This window comes from Protomyctophum parallelum, assembly GCF_964188405.1.
Source record: "Protomyctophum parallelum genome assembly, chromosome: 13".
NCBI classification, from domain to species: Eukaryota; Metazoa; Chordata; class Actinopteri; order Myctophiformes; family Myctophidae; genus Protomyctophum; species Protomyctophum parallelum.
This window is the reverse complement of record NC_139708.1, coordinates 5,855,233-5,875,512: the sequence shown is the minus strand read 5'-3', so window position 1 is coordinate 5,875,512 and position 20,280 is coordinate 5,855,233. Positions and strand designations below refer to the sequence as shown.

General features: G+C 41.4%; 1 protein-coding gene across 1 annotated transcript; it reads right to left on the bottom strand.

Moving 5' to 3' along the window:
- Positions 1–364: 364 nt before the first annotated feature.
- On the bottom strand, positions 365–13,050 carry LOC310869432 (dual specificity mitogen-activated protein kinase kinase 6). Its single transcript, XM_083780175.1, has 12 exons — positions 12,682–13,050; positions 9,567–9,636; positions 8,458–8,506; positions 8,034–8,147; positions 5,058–5,177; positions 3,908–4,024; positions 3,363–3,414; positions 3,107–3,234; positions 2,638–2,715; positions 1,371–1,510; positions 976–1,021; positions 365–498 (listed from the first exon to the last, which is right to left on the bottom strand). The coding sequence occupies exons 1-12, from the start codon at positions 12,698–12,700 to the stop codon at positions 421–423; spliced, it is 1,011 nt and encodes a 336-aa protein (XP_083636301.1). The 5' UTR covers positions 12,701–13,050; the 3' UTR covers positions 365–420.
- Between the last annotated feature and the right edge of the window lie 7,230 nt (positions 13,051–20,280).

Here is a 20,280-nt window from a genome sequence, read left to right as displayed (position 1 = left end):
AGAGTCAGAATTCAGTAAATATCTGTCAAATTGGATAATTGAGCATGCACACACACACACACACACACAGACACACACACACACACACACAGGGAAGTGTGGGGGGTGCAAATTTAAACCTCTCCAGTCGAGAGACCACTTGAGTTCATATTACCCACCACACTCCCGCTCCAGTGCTGCAAGAGCTGGCTTCAGTCTTTGGGTTCACCCCACCCCCCATCCGTGTGTGGTTGTGTGTGTGTGTGTGTGTGTGTGCGTGTGTGTGTGTGCTTGCGCACGTGCGTGCGTGCGGGGGGCGAATTGACAGTCTGCGTAATGTCATTCCAGTGAGTTGAAAAGGTAAGGCAGTAGGGGCCGCTGATGGAGAGGCCTCCCCGTCCGCCTACCCTGAACGGTGAACTGGTGCGAGGGAAGCCCCGGTCAGTCGGACAGCACCACCTTGACAAAACTGGCCACGTCTGTGTCTTTGGAGTCGTGCAGGATGAGAAAGGGATGTTGCTGTGAAAGAAAACGTGAGGAAATACACAAGCTTTTACTGAACAATACCACAAATGTGTTACAAGTAAATGTTCTGAATTCAGTATTTCACTTTTCGAATTGAACAAATGATAAAACATAGCTTCATGGGTGGTTAACAGCAGTCTAAATCTACAAAGAAACTAGTAACAAAGGTTTTCAAATAATTGTAGTGAAGTCAAAAGTACAATATTTGCCTCCAAGATGTATTGAAAGATGGACATGCAGTAAAGAATTCCTCAACATTGTAGTCAAATATATAACTTGATTAAATCAAAGTTACTTTCCACCAATGTCCACGGCACAAGGGAGTAATGTTTAGAGAACACTAAATGGTAGTATTGCTTTACACCAAATGCGTTAATTGTGTAAGACTGGCCTCTTGTGGACAAAAGCGAGAGCCATAAAAAGGCAAAAAAGTTCAAACCCAATCCTATAATAATTCAGATTCAAACGTACCATTAATTCTGTGTAGGCTGGTCTCTCGATTGGCTTCTTTCTTAAGCTGTTAAGATGGGGAGGGAATTTAAAAATAATAATAATTAAACAAAATATTCACCAGCATTTATGTTACAGGACCACAACTGAAATAAGTGTTTCATTACAATGTGTCTATCCTGGGTATGTTATATTGCGGGTCACCAAATAATAATCAATCATCAATGTTTGCATATAAAAAGGTAGTAACACTAACAGCTGTTATATACAAATGTTCCCGACATGCCTCATGTTTAAGCAAAGAGAGAGCAGAACACTGTCCCCTGGTGGACACTGGAGACCACTGCCTTTACACCACAGCGAGAAGCAAAACAACGTTATGTACAGTTGGGTGAGTCAGAGGCTTGCTCACTCACCATTGGGAGCTGAAATCTACGAACTCTGGGGAGAAGCGGTCGGCAGGCAGCTGTGGAGATGGCTCATCGACCACCTGCTTGAGCTGCTGGAATGGCGTGCCCCACGAGTCATAGGGGAACTTCAGAATGGCCAGCTCAATCTAGGAAGAAGAAATGGGGAATCAGATACAAAAGGATTCCATTTAGTAAACTGTACCACATCTTCATTTCTGAGCTGGATTTGAAGGGTTCGTTCATGGCTCCATGATGTATGTTCTCAAACCTTTTCATTACAAGGACCCCCAGTTTGGTATGCAGTAACTCTGGAGTGGTGAGTGTACAAATGGAACCCATTGGAGCCGTAACTGTCCAATGGGTTCCATTTGTACACTCAGAGTTACACACCTGTAAGGGTCCATTTGGCTCCTGACTATCAATCATTTTGCTGTGGACCCCCTGGCACTTTGAGAACCCCTGATGTATGTATGAGTGGAATACATATATCAGGGACTGGAAGGAATGAAAATTAACCCATTCTGACCTGAGATCAGATTCATACGAGGTTTCCACTGGACACACACTGGTCTGATGAACCCATTCTTTTTTTTTTTTTTTTTTTTTTTTTTTTGCGGCTTACGCCTTTATTGATCTTTTTAAGGGACAGACAGTAGGCTGACAGGAAACGGGAGAGAGACGGGGGGATGACATGCGGTAAAGGCCGTGTCGGGTCCGGGAGTCGAACCCGCGGCACACCGCGACTGGATCACCAGTCCGGTGCCCAGACCGTTACGCTACGGCCTGGGCCTGATGAACCCATTCTGACCTGAGATCGGATTCTAGAAATGTCAGTCGCTCTTCGATTTTTCAAAAATAGCAGACCTACAAGCTCGTATCGCGCCACTCGGTGGCGCGATATGAGCTTGTAGATCTGCTATTTTTAAATAGCTAAAGCATAACATGATGCTGACACCAAAATGGGTGCCCGGTCAGAATGGGTTAAACAATAAATAAATAAAATAGGGTATTGCTTTTGCAAATTAATATGAAAGTCGTACTACAAAGCACCACAAATCTAATTTTATTTTTGCTCTTTCCTGTACCTATCCAGTGTTTAATTCTTCATACTTTTTAAGTAGCATCCATATTATCACATTATTAACACATTGTGAGCTTGTAGATCTGCTATCTTCGATATCTGACGTAAGAGAAGTATATAGGACTTGTGGCTAATTCTTTGAAAACAAAAACATTGAAAGCTGGTAGAGTGTTGAATTACAGTTCTACTCACCATAGTAATTCCTAGACTCCATATGTCTGACTTGACACTGTAGCCTTTCTGGTTGAGGTCAGGGTTGATCCGTTCAGGCTACAACAGGACGGTAATAAACAATAAGTGACAGCAATATTCCTTTTGACAATGGTAAATGGTAAATGGTGCATTTATATAGCGCCTTTATCCAAGGCGCTTTACAGAGATTGTGCATTACATTCACCCATTCACACACACATTCATACACCGATGGCAGCGGAAACCATGCAAGGCACCAACTAGCACATCGGGAGCAATTAGGGGTTCAGTGTCTTGCGCAAGGACACTTCGACAGTAACTCTGGGGGAGCCCGGGTTCGAACTGGCAACCTTACGGTTACCATCCAGGCACTCTACCCCTGAGCCACCGCCGTCCCCCAATAAGTAAATAATTGACGCTGCTATGGACAACAATAGATTCCCAACAATTCTCCCCTCGCCCTGCTTACCGCCATGTAGGGCTTACAGCCAGCATCCATTGTTTTGGCTACCGAGTCCACCAGGTGGCCACTAATGCCAAAGTCACACATCTTCACTTGGCCCTGAGTGTTGATGAGAACATTGGAGGGCTTCACATCTGGAAAGGGATTATTGATATGAGAGAACGGATAAGATCAGAAACAGGCAATGTATGACAATGCAATGTTTTGTAAGTGAGGATAAATTGTCCGTAAAAAGAATAAATAAAAACCGCGCTCTCCTTACCTCTGTGTATTACAGACAGGTTGCTGTGCAGGTGCTCTAATGCCTTAACTATCTGCAAATGTCACAAGGATGAAGAATAGTAGATCAATGAACCAGGGACTGGCATGAAAAGTGGACCAAGCAAAGTATATAGGGTTTTATTATATAGGGTTGTTTAACCCATTCTGACCCGAGATCAGATTCATACGAGGTTTCCACTGGACACACGCTGGTCTGACGAACCCATTCTGACCTGAGATCAGATTCTAAAAATGTCAGTCGTTCTTCGATTTTTTTCAAAAATAGCAGACCTACAAGCTCGTATCGCGCCACTCGGTGGCGCGATATGAGCTTGTAGATCTGCTATTTTTCAATAGCTAAAGCATAACATGATGCTGACACCAAAATGGGTGCCCGGTCAGAATGGGTTAAGTCAACGAAGCATACAGGGTTTAAGTTATTAAATATCTCTGTGTGCTCGATTATATCCAGCACGATCAAACTTTATTAAATAATAAATGTGGGAGAAAATAATAAACAGTTTGAGATAGAAGTCATAGACTTACTGCTACAGTGATCTTTCCCAAGATGTCTTCTGGGATGGTCATGCCCTTCTCAATGACCTTCTTATAGAACTTATCCAGAGAGGTGTCCATCAGCTCCATACAGATCCACACATCCCCCTGAGAACACAGCGTTGAACAAGGGTTAAGTATGATGGTCATAATCGGCATGACCACCACAAGATGCTGCATCTCATGGGGATAGTCCTAATAAAGAATATAAATCATCATGGAAGGTACAAAGATGATACTCATAATGTGTAGGATCTAGAGTCCAGAGAGAGAGGGGGGGGGGGGGTGTCATTTGAATGTCCCCCCACTACTGGTCTATTTATTTATTTTCCTGACCGGTGCCTGTGGTCTCTTTAGCACCGTTCCCATTCTGTTGCACATCGTCGTTGTGTATTGGCTGCCGCTGCAAGCTTAAGCTTGCCCCTCACCACAATGACCAGTTGCTCGAATATCTTCCCCCTCACTTTTTATATCCAGACGGCGCCACTGCTCTGTTTTTTCTTCTTTTTAATATTTTTTTATCCCACGATTTTGCAACCCATTTTTTTCACCCAGTGTCAATTATCTAATGTAATCCTGGGCGCTACACTTCCTCTGCCAACCTTGGGAGGGCAGCGGACTGACTTTATGCTTCCTTCTATGCATGAGGAGTCCAAGCTGCTTCTTTTCACCTGACAGGGGAGAGTTTCCCCGGCCGGAAGTAGCGTGTGGAAGGAACACGTTATTCCGACCAGTTCCTTTCCCCACACATTGTTATATATATATATATATTTTTTTTTAATTGGTCAAGAGGTGCACGCACATCCAAATATTTCAACCGGTGCAGGATTCAAAATATATATATATATACATATATTATATATATATATATATATATATATATATATATATATATATATATATATATATATTAAACCACTATTCTGGGCAAGGCATGTCAAAATAATTGGCGAACAAACATTTGGTGAAAATAGCAGATCTACAAGCTCATGGCGTGTTGTGAGCTTTTTGTGGTAACCTTAGCTCAAATGTCTGACTGTACCTCGTGCCGTTTATATTTCGGTCTAATATTTCGCAGGGGGGCCATGGATAGAACCATGCAGGATTCGAGTTAACAAAGTATATAGGCGGTATTACTGACCTCTCTGAAGAGGGCACCGTAGAACGTGACAGTGAAGAAGCAGTCGACTGTCCTCATGGAAATATCCAGGTCCATTAGTAGCCTCTTCTGCTCCAGGGTGTTGACTGTGGCCCGGATCCTCTGCAGAGACAAAGTTATGTCATTGATCTGGGCTGCCCAGGTTCCAGTGGCGGTTAGGGATTCTGCCATCGGATATCGGCCCGATATCAGCCAAAAAATGTTTTTATTGGATTGCAGCAAAGATGACCGATCAAACGCTCCAAGTCCACTCCAGCTCTTCTACTCAGCAGATGCAGCAGCATGCAGAGGCCACGTGATCATAAAAGTGTTTGCTAGTCACAGGCAGCTAGTCAGCACGCAGCAGCAATAGACAGACAGAGAGACTTAAATATGTGCCGTATTGGATCGGTTATCTGCATCGGATCGGTATAGATTCTGCCATATCAGTATCGGATCGGAAGTGAAAAACAATCACAATTTGCGTTCTCACTTTTCTGCCCTCACATTTGTCTTCAATGTTTGTGTTTACCACAAACCCAGAAAGCTGTGGATAGGAGGGGCTGGTTCCCCTCAAAACTTTTGATCGCAGCATCCCTAGTAGCAGTTCTAGCTTGCATGGTGCCCTGGGCAAACTCCCCTTTCATAGCGATTTAAAGTCATTTATATACAAAAATAAGTCCAACAGAAGTAACCAAGTGTAACAGTTAGAAATATCCTTGTATTAATTTCTACACATTCAATGCGCCTGCCTTTCAATATATTGCATAGAGTACTAAAGCCACCTGGTGGATGACCAGTGCAGCTGCGTGTGTAGTGTCCCTTTTTGCACACCATAGTTTTGCCTCAGCAGAGGAAATGATTCCCCTGCTGCAGGTAGGTGCATGATACTTCCGTTGCAAACAATACATTTTGTACTTTATATTAATTATCACTTTGTTACACAGATTTGTGTACTGTATGCTGCAGCTGTGCTGCTGATGACCAGTGTCATACTTAAATGTGTTCAAACCAGGTAGGCTTTGTTGTTGTCACATTGTAATTCCAGCTGAATTTGGGTGTTTTGTAAGGGATGAGGGTTTTTACTGTCTGTCGTTGATGCTCCAGCTGTGGAATTTTGGAAGGTTCTGCAAGCCTTAAATAGAAAAATAGCTCTCACTGGGTTAGGTGGTCTATGAAAATAAAGAAATGAATCAATTACCACTATACACATCACATCATGAGTGTACTTGGCCTCAGCAGAGGAAATGATTTTCGTGCTGCAGATTTGTGTACTGTATGCTGCTGCTGCACTGTTAATGTTGATATCCAGTGTCATACCAGGAGCTCCAAAGTAAAGACAACCTGATTGAGAGCAGGTCCTCTGTGTGGCCGTGTCATCACTTCTACACCATAGACATCTCCACCAAATACACAGACAGACACAACCCGTTACACAAGTCAGTCATACCCCCCCCCCCCCTCCCCCCCCTCCCTTCCCCTAACTCTGGCTTCCAGTGGGTCAAACCCACCCAACCCCCATCACGTACTTCTGTGTGGGAGACCTTTCGAGGCCTGACTAGCTCACAAACTAGAATCAAAGTGCCCACTCAGCCATGGTTAATTGACCCACATGGTGACATGATATCATTGACGTGCTGCTGTGCATAATATGCTCATAGTATGAGCAATAGAAAACTGATCGTGCGAGCACCCATGCCGGCCCGGCAACTTGTGCTGCTACTGGCAAGATGCCATTCAGATAATTCAGACTGGTTTGATTACATTTACGACAACACCCTAAGTCCGATCTGACACTGTCATCTCTCATTGGCTACCCGCCCTACTTAACAAAACAAAAGATAAACAACCCTTTGAAACCCATTGAGCGCCATGCCTCAAGGTGTCTAAAAGTGCTAAATGTTAATGTGCTATGTTAATGGTGCTATGTTAATATTAACAGGCACAGACACAACAATGCCCCATGCACCTAATCGCCATTAAGTAAGAGTTTGTGAACTTCTTAGAATATGCAGTATATGCATACTTCAAAATAATCTGTGTTGACGAATCATAAGTTTCACATCGTATTATCACCACAAGTCTTATTTTGAAGCCAGACTACAATCTATAGGAAGTCCAATTTGAACTGAAGCTGCATTGATGCTACTGGAATGGAAGAATTTCTGGTTTAAAATACTTTACTCTAATACTTTAGAGACATGAAAACCGTACACTGTGCAGGGTAAAACAGTTTGCATTCCTGGCCTTCAACATACTGTAGGCAACATGTTTTATTAGAGACTCCCCCATTTTGCCAGTTCTCTTCCGCTTTGTCAGGCATAGATAAAAATTGATTGAGGTTGCAATTTCGCATGTGGGATCTTGCAAATACTGCTAGTAGTTTCCGGCGTTCAGTGAGCAAAAGAAACACAAGCATTTAAGCATTCTGACCTGAGATCAGATTCATACGAGGTTTTCCACTGGACACACACTGGTCTGATGAACCCATTCTGACCTGAGATCAGATTCTGAAAATGTCAGTCGTTCTTCGATTTTTCAAAAATAGCAGACCTACAAGCTCATATCGCGCCACCAAGTGGTGCGATACGAGCTTGTAGATCTGCTATTTTTAAATAGCTAAAGCATAACATGATGCCAACACCAAAATGGGTGCCCGGTCAGAATGGGTTTTAACAACCAACTTTGTTTTCGTGCTTACATTTCAATATCACTGATGCATTCTCAAGAGACTCAGGCACCATTAAAATGAGCCTGATGCTAAACAACAGACAGGACCGTGGGAAGAGCCTTGAAAGTCATTTTTTCATATACACTTTTCTAAAGATACTCCAAGCCGTTCTGTCACAGAATCGATCCGGAAGTGTTCCAAGTTGAGAGCATAATGTTGAGTACATCGATGACTCACAGTACTATTTTAAAAAACAGTTGTACATCTACTGTGCAGCCAAGTCAAGGTAACCTGAGCAGTGTGCCTACCTTGACAGCCATGATAACGCCACTGGGCACATGTCTCATCTTGTCCACCACCCCATATGCCCCTCGCCCCAGCTCGGCAATCTGCTCCAAGTCATCTGCCTTCACAACAAAATTCTGCATACGAGCGAGAGAGAGAGAGAGAGAGAGAGAGAGAGAGAGAACAGTGAAATTGTGAGTGTAAGCCTGATTTATACTTAGTCGTAAGACAGTGTCCTGTGCAAGAAATAGCTGATCTAAAAGCTCACAACGAGTCGTGATGCAACGCATTGTAAGATGGGCTATTTTAGGCATAGGACACCAGAGTTCAGAGTTTAATTAATTTGTTCAATTAAACAAATTACCATTTGGAGTGACGTCATCTCCATGATGCAAGTTTTAAGCTAAGGAAATAATACATTTACACTTTTTTCAGGCCATTCGTTACCTTGTCTCCAATAGTGACGCAGGCTTTAGAGTCAAGATCTCGAGGAGGCCTGTAGGAGAGGAAGTTTAAATAGAGCACAAACAGGATATTTGCATATGGTGATTTGTCAAATACATTCTGTAAGCTTATTGTAATCATTTATATTAACTATAAGTAAATATTGCCACAAGACAATACATATGAGGTCAATAGTCATTTAACCCCCATACCAGACCAGTGTTAATTTTTTTCAGCAGATTTTGATTTAGTCTTATGAATAACACCATTTAGTCTTCTGAAATTGTTTAGTCATAGTCGACTAAATATCAAAATCTTAGTCTTTTAGTGTTAATGCAATTTTGACAGAAAATATTTCGTTTTAGTCTTTTAAATAACACCATTTAATTTTAGTCCATTTAGTCTTCTGAAATTGTTTAGTCTAGTTTTAATCAACTAAATATCAAAACCCTCTCCACCAAACAGTCTTGTTCAGACTAGTCAAAGACTTGTTAAAACTGTCACAGATTGCAACAGACTGGGCACTTAATCAGCCGGCCGATGACACACGGAAATGTTGTGCGCATGCTCAGAGGAAATCCCGTGCAATAACTCTCCATACCAGGAGATGGCCATACCAAGTCTGCGGTTCGGTGCCCAGCCGGAAAACAAACGCAGCATCTTGACCAAAATGAAACAACAACAGACAACACACTGTTGTGTCACTGTCATATGCCACGCTACCTCAATATTTATTTATATATACACCAGTCTACACCAGTTAATATTTATGCCATCCAGATCGAGATATGTTAACTACCTTTAGTCTTCGTTAACAAAATTAACAAAGTCCCATACGTTGTTGAGCTCAGTGTACAAGGGCACAATGCAATGCATCGCATTGTGAGCTTGTAGATCTGCAATTGTCTGCAAAGGATCCCCATGATATCGATGCTGGGGATTAAGTGCTTAAGGCACATTTCCTCTTTCTTCCAGTGTACAGTTATAAATCACAAATTCTCCTATAGAGGTGTTCCACAAGAAAAGCGATACGTTTTATTTTGCGATTACAACACTTATGGAATGAAGTGTGCAGATGGTATAGTTCTGCTGATAACAGAGAAGGGTCTTACGCTGCTACTGCTGGTGGGGGCTGTTCAAACACTTCTTTGGACAACTTCAGTCCAGGGCTCTTCTTCTTCCCTGCAAGAGAGGTGAAAGGCTTGTGAATCTAAAGTTTAAGATCTAAAGTTAAGATCATCTGCAAATTGGCTTTATAACGATTGTGGTTGACCTCAAAATAACCAAATGGGATTATGGGCATGTGAATAATTGTTTTGTTTCATTCAAAGAATTAGGAGGTTTTGATGTGTTGAATTTAGGCTAAACACTATTTACATTGCTTTGCTATCTATTCAGATTAGGTGTACTCAAAGTTGAGTCCCAACACAATAGAGGAGGGAAGCCAACGGACTGTAAAGTGAAAATTACTAATCTTCATTGGTATGATGACTCAGAGGGAGAGAAATGGAGGAGGGGGGGGGGACCCCCAAGGAAATAAAGAAGCTTCCTTGAATCGCTTCCTGTCTTACATTTTATTTGCCATCACTGCAAACAAGTCTACCTAATGTTTTCAGAATCTCAACCTTTTAATATTACAAATCTCAATCTCTGGAAGACTACACATGTGACATGTTGCTGTAAATGTAAGCCCTGGAGCTCTGGGACCTTGCTCAGTGAAAGTAGTGGCAGTCCATTCATAAACATGTTTTACCAGCAGGGCCTAGCCTTGGGACTTCCCACAAGGGGCCATGGGTCCGTGCCAGAATGACCCAGCTAGCGGGAAACTAAAACTACCAGGAAGACAAAGAAAACCCAACAGCTCAACAAATTATTTTTGACAAGGATATTGGTGTTTGTTCCCTTCATTGGGTTAATAGGCAACAACACAGAGCACTTCCATTGCATCTCTCTGCGCAACAAAGATTCACGTGTGCTTTAATCACTTATCACACATGGTCACTAAAAATAGATTAGCATTTACCCTGTAATAGCTAAATATGGAGCATTCATAATAACATCCCTAGTATGATGTGACAAATACAGCAGCCTTTTGTTCAATCCACTATATCATATAACAAGCTGAATCCGATACTGGTAGGCTATGTATTATATAAAAGTTTGCATACTTTAAATACAAGACAGACATCTAATCTAGCACAGCATGGCATGTCAAAGCTCTTCGAGAGCTCAAGCTATGTTCTGGCACCTCAGGAGAGCAATGCAGGACACCACGTTCAGTTACTTCCATAATTTGTCTGTAATTAACACATTTTCAACTCAATCTCGCTTTGAAAGAGACACCGGCATGCATCCAAGTAACGATTACAGGACACAGGCAAGCTGTGCATGTTTACAGCCACAATTGACTTGGACACCCCACAGCATGTTGCTCTCTCAGGTAGCAGGCAGCAGGTGGGGGTCAGGGTGCCAGTCATACGTGGTCAGACGGGGGCACGTGTGTGTGGAGTCCGTTTGTGGTCTGGGGCTGCAAAGTGGGAGATGACTCAGTCTGTCACACTGGACACATCCTCTCAGAACACAACAGCTGTCAGGACCCTTTGGGAAATATGATGTCACTTCACTTGCTGTCCTCATTGGGCTGAGGCTTTCCTGTAAGCATTCTGTGGCAAGACCTGCCTAGTTTCTGAACCGGAGCAACTATGAAACTAAACGGCCTTAGTTAGAGCGGACACGTGCCGATTGACTTGGGGCCTGCCCTACGCTGGTGTTCAGAAGACAGAAGAACTATACAAAGTATTTCTGGATTGTGCATGGGATCAAAGTGTCAATAGCTGTGTGGCGAGTCACCATCAGGAAGTTTCGGGGGCCCGGAGCAAGTCCATATATGGCCAATGATGAGTCACGCACAGATAATCTTCCACACAACTTCTATCACCGGCGTTAGGGGAAGCAAATCTCTGAACATGCCAAAGCAATGCTGCAAATTGCATTGCGTTGCACTTAGGCGTTCTCCGCCCGTTATGAACCAAAGCCCCCAACTTAACTGTAAGTGGTCAAAAATGCGGTTTGCGTTGGTCTCATCTACACAACAATAGCGGTATAGAAGCTGCGTAGCAGCTATGCCAGACTGCTTGCAGCCAGTTAAGTGTCAACAGTGAACGTCTGCAGCAGTCATTGGGAATGCAAGTCAAAACATGCCATGGTAGGCCAAAGGCTATGATTGCCTGAGCACAGCACACAGCCAATCTGCACAGCCCTCTCAAAACAGTGTGTACTCCCGACCATGGTAACGCTAGTATGATTGTGTAATAGCACGCGGTGAACTTGAAATGTAAATTGACATCATCATCATGCCCTCTATGTCTGACGCAGGGGAAGGACCTTGATTTTCCAAGGTGTGGATTTTCTAAAACAATGCAATTTTTTCCTCTCTCTCTCCACATTTAAACCAGCACAACAGTGTGAGATATAGTAGATTGAATTGCTGCCAAGGCCAGCAGACATATTTTTTGAGATATTTCAATTAACAGGTGTGGACAATTTTTCAAGATGATGCGACTCTAAAAAAATAAATTGTTGACTAACTTGAATAATCACAAGGACCCAACACCCAGTCAATGAGTCATGACAACCACAAGGCCGAAAAACACCTGTGGCAACACTGTGCAGCCTACTCCATTATAACCATTATTACAGACCTAACTGAGCTGTGCAGCCAGGTACAGCGCTACCGGCTGAATAATACACTCATTTTGTCATTTATATCCATACAAGAAAAGAAAATGTCTTGAATACGGAAAAAATACGATCCACACACGTGTTGAATTACACGTAAAACACAGCAACAACACCCTGAGTTAATGTCATGTAACATTTTGCACACTCTCAGCGTGAATGGCTGTAGTACATTTAACAGTGTTACAATAATAATCCTCATGCTCCGAGGTGGTGGATGTTTCACTGCCGGGATGTTTCGTGTCGCGGTGATGACAGAAGCAGGAATACAACGAAACTAAAAGACCTTCTGGTTTCTATTCGCTCTCTCTCCACAGGCAGCAGCGACAACGTGCAGTTTATTTCCACCTGGTAGTATAAGGTTACAGCGACAGATAGCTAACTCCCACCTCACACACACACACACAATCGCGCTCCAAATGCATATAACGATAAGACGGGGAAAGAATTAAAATACAATAAAAGCAGGCGAACGTAGCAAATCCTTACCTCCTTTAGAGAGAGACATTTCCCCTTTGCTTTGATGAAGGGGGAAGGGAAGCACAAAGACTTTTGCCTTTTTCACTCCCTCCCTCCCTGCATCTACCCTCTACACCCCGCTCAGGATCTGCGCTTGCTTGCTTTCGTGCAAAAAAAAAGAGAGAGAGAGAGAGAGAAAAAGAAGAAGCTAGCAACGATAAAAAAAAAGATTGTCTTTTTTATCTCCCGTGCAATCGTCGCACTTTTTCCCACGAATCCACCAGGGCTACGGATCGATTACCTGATCGATGCACGACTTTGAATAAAAGGCGAGCGCTTGGATATTATGCAGCTCTAAAGGTAGTTTGCTAACAAAAAAAAGCTGCACTTTAGGGTGGCCAAAGTCTGACAGCTGAAGGAGGATCCTACAACGACGGAGTGGTACGCAATGACGTGTTTCCTGCCCCACATGGAACAGTTGTGGGCTTTGTAGTTTTTCCATAGTATTGTGTGCTGAGTGAGAACACAGCTTTTTTCCCTTTCTTTTTTTTTGCGCCAGCGTTATAATCACCGTGGAAGTAGTAACTCAGATATTTTAGTACTTAAGTAAATGTAGCACAATATAAAAATACTCAGTGACAAGTAAAACACATGTGTTCTAAATGTTACTTGAGTATATATTTAAACTACCAAAAGTACTAAAATGTTTGAAAATAGCACAACAACCATGGTTATTTCCAAACAGCCTTCTTAAGTTCTTATAAAATAGGGCAAGTGTAGCCATTGTTATAAGAATGTATATCGTATCCGCAAAGTAACTAGTAGCCTAACTAAAAGAGTAAAAGTACAATTTTAGCCTCTGAGTGAGATACAAAAGTATTGGAAATACTCCAGTAAAGTATAAAGAGGCGTACAGTACCTTGCATAGTAAAGTATAGGCTACTGCCCTTAAGTTACAAGAATTGTGTTAACAATTGTTTCGAATATCTTAGCTGAAGGTTAAAAGGAAAAGTGTTTGAACTGAGCTGGGGACCCCCTGGAACCCACGTCGAAAATAGCAAATCTACAGTTGCAATTGCAATCTGGCAAGATATTTATTGCATGATGCTGCACGTATAACCATGCAGTGCCACATAATTATAATTCGTCACTAAACATTCTGCAAAACATACATCAAGAAGTTTGCACTGTTGTTGTAGATCGGCTATTTTAACTGTTTGACATAGCCCTACAGCAAAGCATAATAGGTAGGTTTACGTTGTTAAAATAGATTATTCAAATATTGTAGTTTAAAAACTAGAACAAAACTTACTTTTTATGATGTTCTTTGAGACGCACACACTGGACGCTGCAAAATCCGCCATGGCAGTTGCGTGTTGGACGGATCGTGTGTTAAATTAAATTAAATATCTATGTCCTTCTCTCTCCTATACACACAACCACGGTTAAGTATTTTAGTACAGGGGCCTGCTGCAATAACTACCGTCTCATGTACCCCCTATAAGTTCCCGAGCCACGAAAAGCAGCAAGCAAAGTAGCAAACTGAGCTAAATATTGATCTTTTTTTTATCACCAACAACAACATAACAACATTCACGATTCACGGAGACTCGATAGTAGTCGAAGTTACGTTAAGTCGAAGTCGATACGATATACCCGCCCACTTTTCGCGCACCTACCAGTGCATGACGGGTAGTGGTATTTCCGCCCTATGCCTGAAAAAAACATCAGTTGAAGAAGTACTAAAGTAGACCTAACAGAGTATATAAATAAAAAGGTTTTTTCTCAACTGATTCTTGTAGCTTGGGGTCACCCTTGGTCATTTTTTAGGCCTATAGGCCTATATATACAGGTTTAATGTTTGTTTTTAGGTCAATGTTTGTTTTAAAAACGCCATTGACAATAAAGAGAATTTGTTTGTTTAGTCACTAACACAAACATTAAATGCCATTAAAGTTTAGTATTTGTTTTGACACCGTTTGTTTTACATCATGTTGTAAGATGATAAGCGCCCCTCACTTCACACGGGTGTGATTTTTAGTTATTAACCCCTTAATTCCCGGAACAGAAAAATCCACCCATAATAGAGTTGTATGGTATTTCATGCAAGATACTTGGTCTAATCTAAATGCATAAATAGCTTTATACAGTGTTTATGAATGTAGAGATGTACAATGTATTTACTTGCGCAAGCAGAGCGTGCAAGTAATGTTATCAGTCAGGTGCTTTCAGTGTCGGGTGGATTCAAGGGACGACAGAGTACAGCATCTTGCAATGGGTCTGGTCCACAAGATTCGATACACCACCAAGATACCCATGTACCTGTCTAAATACTTCCTTAATGTAAACGAAGTCCACACCCACAACACCAGAGGGAGTGCAACAAACCATGTACAACCCAGATTCGGCACAAACAAGGGACTAAATTCTTTTCGCTCCTATGCCACCAAAATGTGGAACGCCCTACCAACAGTCATTAAGACATGTGAATCCCTTGACTCCTTCAAAACCGCTCTCAAAGGGCACCTACGGATGGCTGCATTTCGAAACTGGCCTCTGTAAAATCTGAATCCCCCCCCCCCCCCCCCCCCATTTTCCCTCACTGTATATTGTATCTTTTCCCTTTTTTTTGCTTCCCATATGATGAATTCCTGTTCTGTTCTTTACCTACAGAGAAATGTCTATTTGTATGTCTCTAAATGTTTGTATGTCTTTAAATGTTTTGATGAATTGAACAATGTGGACCCTGTTGTAAACAAGTGTAGGCCTAATGCTTAATTGGGTCGTCCACTCACAGTTGACAGTCTTTGTATTGAGTTCGTGCTTAAAATGTACTGTAAATTCTACAAACTGTTAATAAAGATTTCAATCAATCAATCAAAAACATATGCATCAAACCACCCGAGTAACCACAGTATACCACTAATCAACTCACAAATTACATATATACATAGACATATGAGCATATGACGTGATGAAGATATGTACCAATGCCAGGGTATAATTGGTTTACGATGGTGACGTAATGATGATATGTTTCAGTGTCGGGTGGATTAAAGGGACATACTCCCGTTATGGGCGGCTGTGGAAGTACTAAAGTAGACCTAACAGAGTATATAAATAAAAAGGTTTTTTCTCAACTGATTCTTGTAGCTTGGGGTCACCCTTGGTAATTTTTTAGGCCTATAGGCCTATATATACAGGTTTAATGTTTGTTTTTAGGTCAATGTTTGTTTTAAAAACGCCATTGACAATAAAGAGAATTTGTTTGTTTAGTCACTAACACAAACATTAAATGCCATTAAAGTTTAGTATTTGTTTTGACACCGTTTGTTTTACATCATGTTGTAAGATGATAAGCGCCCCTCACTTCACACGGGTGTGATTTTTAGTTATTTTACCCCTTAATTCCCGGAACAGAAAAATCCACCCATAATAGAGTTGTATGGTATTTCATGCAAGATACTTGGTCTAATCTAAATGCATAAATAGCTTTATACAGTGTTTATGAATGTAGAGATGCACAAAATGTATTTACTTGCGCAAGCAGAGCGTGCAAGTAATGTTATCAGTCAGGTGCTACGGTGCGTATGTCCCTTAGCAGCATATGATATGACGTCATATGCTGGCACGGGACATACGGAAGCAGACCGTGCAGGTATGTTTTCCGTCATGCTACGAAGCGTATGTCCCATGACGTGATGAAGATATGTACCAATGCCAGGGTATAATTGGTTTACGATGGTGACGTAATGATGATATGTTTCAGTGTCGGGTGGATTAAAGGGACATATGCATCAAACCACCCGAGTCACCACAGTATACCACTAATCAACTCACAAATTACATATATACATAGACATATGAGCATATGACGTGATGAAGATATGTACCAATGCCAGGGTATAATTGGTTTACGATGGTGACGTAATGATGATATGTTTCAGTGTCGGGTGGATTAAAGGGACATACTCCCGTTATGGGCGGCTGTGGCTCAGGAGGTAGAGCAGGTCGTCCAATGATCCCTGGGTCGGCGGTTCGAATCCCGGCTCCTCCTGGCCACATGTCGAAGTGTCCTTGGGCAAGACACTGAACCCTACATTGCCTCCAATGAGTTGGTCGGTGTGAGCTTGCCACCATTGGTGTGTGAATGTGGGAAGTGAGGACGCTGGCGTCGACTGTTCGCCACTTCACCTCCCAATGTATGAATGAATGAACCATTGTAAAGCGCTTTGAGCACTTGGAAAAGCGCTATAAAAATGCAATTCATCACTCATGAAACCACCCGAGTAACCGTCCACAGTATACCACTAATCAACTCACAAATTACATATATACATATCATATGCGAATAAAAAAACTAGAGGATAGAAAGAAAAAGCAAAACCGTAAGGACCAAGAAAAATGTAATAAAAACGAAAGGAACGGCTTTCAAAAAGACGGAATTCATACGTTAAAAAGGATATGAGTAAAATACCACTTAAATTCAAGAAAATAAAAAACGTAAGAGAAACAGACGACTTCGAAATATCCGAACAAAAGAAACGGATGAAAGACGAAAGGAACGGTTGGTTATGCGTAACAAAAATCTCAAGAATATGGGAATACAAAAACTAGAGATCAACGGAAATGAAACTCATAAACTAGAACTGTGTGATCGAAAAATGGATACAAAGAAAAAACAAAACCATAAGGACAACCAAATACGTAAGGAATCCAAATAAATGAAACCGATGGACAAGGAAAGCAATGTTATCGAGAGTTTAAAATAAATTATATTATACTGTACTGTACAGTACATATTTTTTCTTCCAATTAATATTTCTTTTCATCTGATATCCATGACTTATTTTTCTTTGAGAAACTACAAGTGGATCCTGGACACTTCTAAAACGATGGGACTGTATTTCCTTTTATAAGATTTTACCATACTTCAAAATACTACTTTTTTTTCAAATAGCTAAACCTAATAATTCAATATTGCAAACGTTCTTTCACAGAGAGGCTGAGATTTGAACGTTTGTAGCGGTCTATAGTACTTGCACGCTCTGCTTGCGCACTAGTAGGCCATAACGCCTACTTGTGTGCAACAAGCAAGTAGGCACTCGACAGAGTGCAGTTAGTTATGATTTATGGTTAATGCATGATTAATTAATGCATATTAACCCCTTCATGCCCCAAAACCCCAAAATCCCATAAAATATATCCTTTGAGATTTTATGCACAATAATCAAGTGAAATGTATGAAATCTGCATTCTACAATCTGTATTAATGAAACTGTATAGCATATTTCTTTTCAGGCCATCTATCTTGAGCATCTTGCACCAAACATCCACCGAACATTTCCCACAAAAATAGGGTTATGAATAGCCTATTTATTTCATGCAAAGTTACTTATATCCAAACCATCAAATTTACTTTCTCCAAGATGTATTCATACATGTGGTCATGTTCAATGTTTTGAACTTTAACCCCATTAAATAATACAGGTCTATATAGAACACAAATATTATTCCACCAAAATGAACATACTCAGCTGAAAAAAGTAGCATTTTTAAATTAATTATGAAATCATTGCAGCTATGAATATTATTAATTCAATGCTACAGATAACCACAATTCATACATGTGTAACTTTTTCCTGCTATGCATGCCTTGATGATTTTGTTACTGTTAGCTAAAACTAAAAGTGTTAGCTAAAAGTGGGCTTTCTGGTGTTCTGTGACTGTCAGATGTTTTTGCCAAGATGTTGAATGTGAAAGAAGTTCCTTCAGAATGTGTGTGCGTGCCCTGCAGTTGATGCGGCTGAGCATGTTCTTGATGGAGGCTCCATAGGCAGAGGACCTGATGTGAGCCTTGGGTCAGATTACAATTGCTGATGTCATACATCTAGTCTGAACATGAGATGACTGCCTTCGCCATCTGATGTTATGGCCTCTACTACATGAAAAGCTACCTCTACATGTTAAAAGGTATTTTTATGTGACACCACCCATTGCTGGATCATGGAATGGTCAGTGGACCAACAGTTCATAGAGTTCACCTTGACACCTTCATGAGGTCCTTATTTGAATAACCTTGAAGCAAGAGACCCTGAAGACATTGGACCTGAGTTGCTCCAAGATTGAGACAGACATGGAAGAGATGGAAGTCCAGGGGCAAATAGTTCTTATAACTGTCAGCGGTGCCCACAGCCCCACCCCCAGCGGGGGGGCTGGTACTTTAAGTTTGCTAATAAACAGTGGCACGATTTCAGTTCATAAAGAACACCTTAAATTGTTTCAGCATCTTGTTTCAACATTTCAGCATGATCAATGATCAACAGTAAAGAATTAAAATAATTGTTCAGCATCTTGTTTATACTCTACCTGGCAGGTTGAAACAAAAGCCACCATATTAACATTTGTATACCTGTTCTGTGAACAGGGAACAGGCAACGCCCACCGCCCAGTGGCCCAAGCCCCCACCACCCCCCGTAAAGGTGTGAGTCGTGTGCCTACGTCACAAAACCCAAGTCATGGGGAGCGGAGCTCAGGGGTGCTATATTGTGTTCCTCTTTTCTTGAGGGGTGCTCCAGCTACCAAGCACCCCCACGGCTGGATGGAACAGGAGGACAGGGATACTGCAAAGTCTTCTCCCTTGTCTGATTTCCACACTCTCCTCATCTTGTGCTATAGGCATTCCAGGCAAGTGCCATCTTCTGGACCTTCAGGTCCTGTTCCGTTAAGAGGATTTGAGGGTTTTCGTGCATGAAGGGGTTAATAATATGCATTAATTAATAATGCATGAATCATAAAGGAAATACACTGTGCATATCCACATTCATGAACACTGTAGAAAGCTAATGTGATGCATTCAGACCAAGTATCTTGCATGAAATACCATAAAAACTATATTCTTGGTGGATTTTGAGTGTTTTGGGCATTAAGGGGTTAATAACTAAAAATGCTCAAGTGATATCACTGGGCACCCTCTTGAATTCTTAAGAGGTGACCCCAAGCCACAAGAATCAGTTGAGAAAAAAACGTTATCTGAAGAAACCACGTTCACCCCTCAGCTCCAGTCATGTAGATAATAAATGTGGCCAATCGGCCGTAAAATCTTACTTTAGTGATTGAAAATGAGCCTAGATGCCTGTACGCACCCAGAGGTGCTGCTCATCTTGAAATAAAACAATGTTACTTTAAGCTAGCACTGTGTTAAAGCTGTCATATGCATAGGCTTATGTTTGTTATTGTGGTGAAATCATGATGATTTTCGTCTAATCCACAAACAATAATTCATTGTTTTATTCACTTTATTGCATTTCTTGAAACATTGTGAGGACAAATGTGAGGATAGCACAAAATGAATACAACTTTGTTAAATAGCTTATGCATCAGTGCAATTGAAAAAAAAGTGACTGTATAGAATTCAAAGGAACAATGTAAATAGGATTGTAGGATACTTCAACATGTTGTAGAATGCAAACAGGAGGATAGGCACCTTTTTTGACATGCATAAGTGTTTGTAACAGTAAGAAGAAGTAAGAAATTGCAGATTTAAGAACAAAACTACAGCACATACACAAACTTCACAATCAACCAAGAAAAAAGATTTATGTGGAGAAAAAAAATGATGTGATTGGT

Excerpts from the sequence above, each read along its gene's own strand:
- LOC310869432 (XM_083780175.1), bottom strand. Across the intron at positions 3,415-3,907 it reads TGGGAAAGATCACTGTAGCA|ATAGTTAAGGCATTAGAGCA; the intron begins GTAAGTCTATGA and ends TGACATTTGCAG. Across the intron at positions 499-975 it reads CAGCCTACACAGAATTAATG|CAACATCCCTTTCTCATCCT; the intron begins GTACGTTTGAAT and ends TTTCTTTCACAG.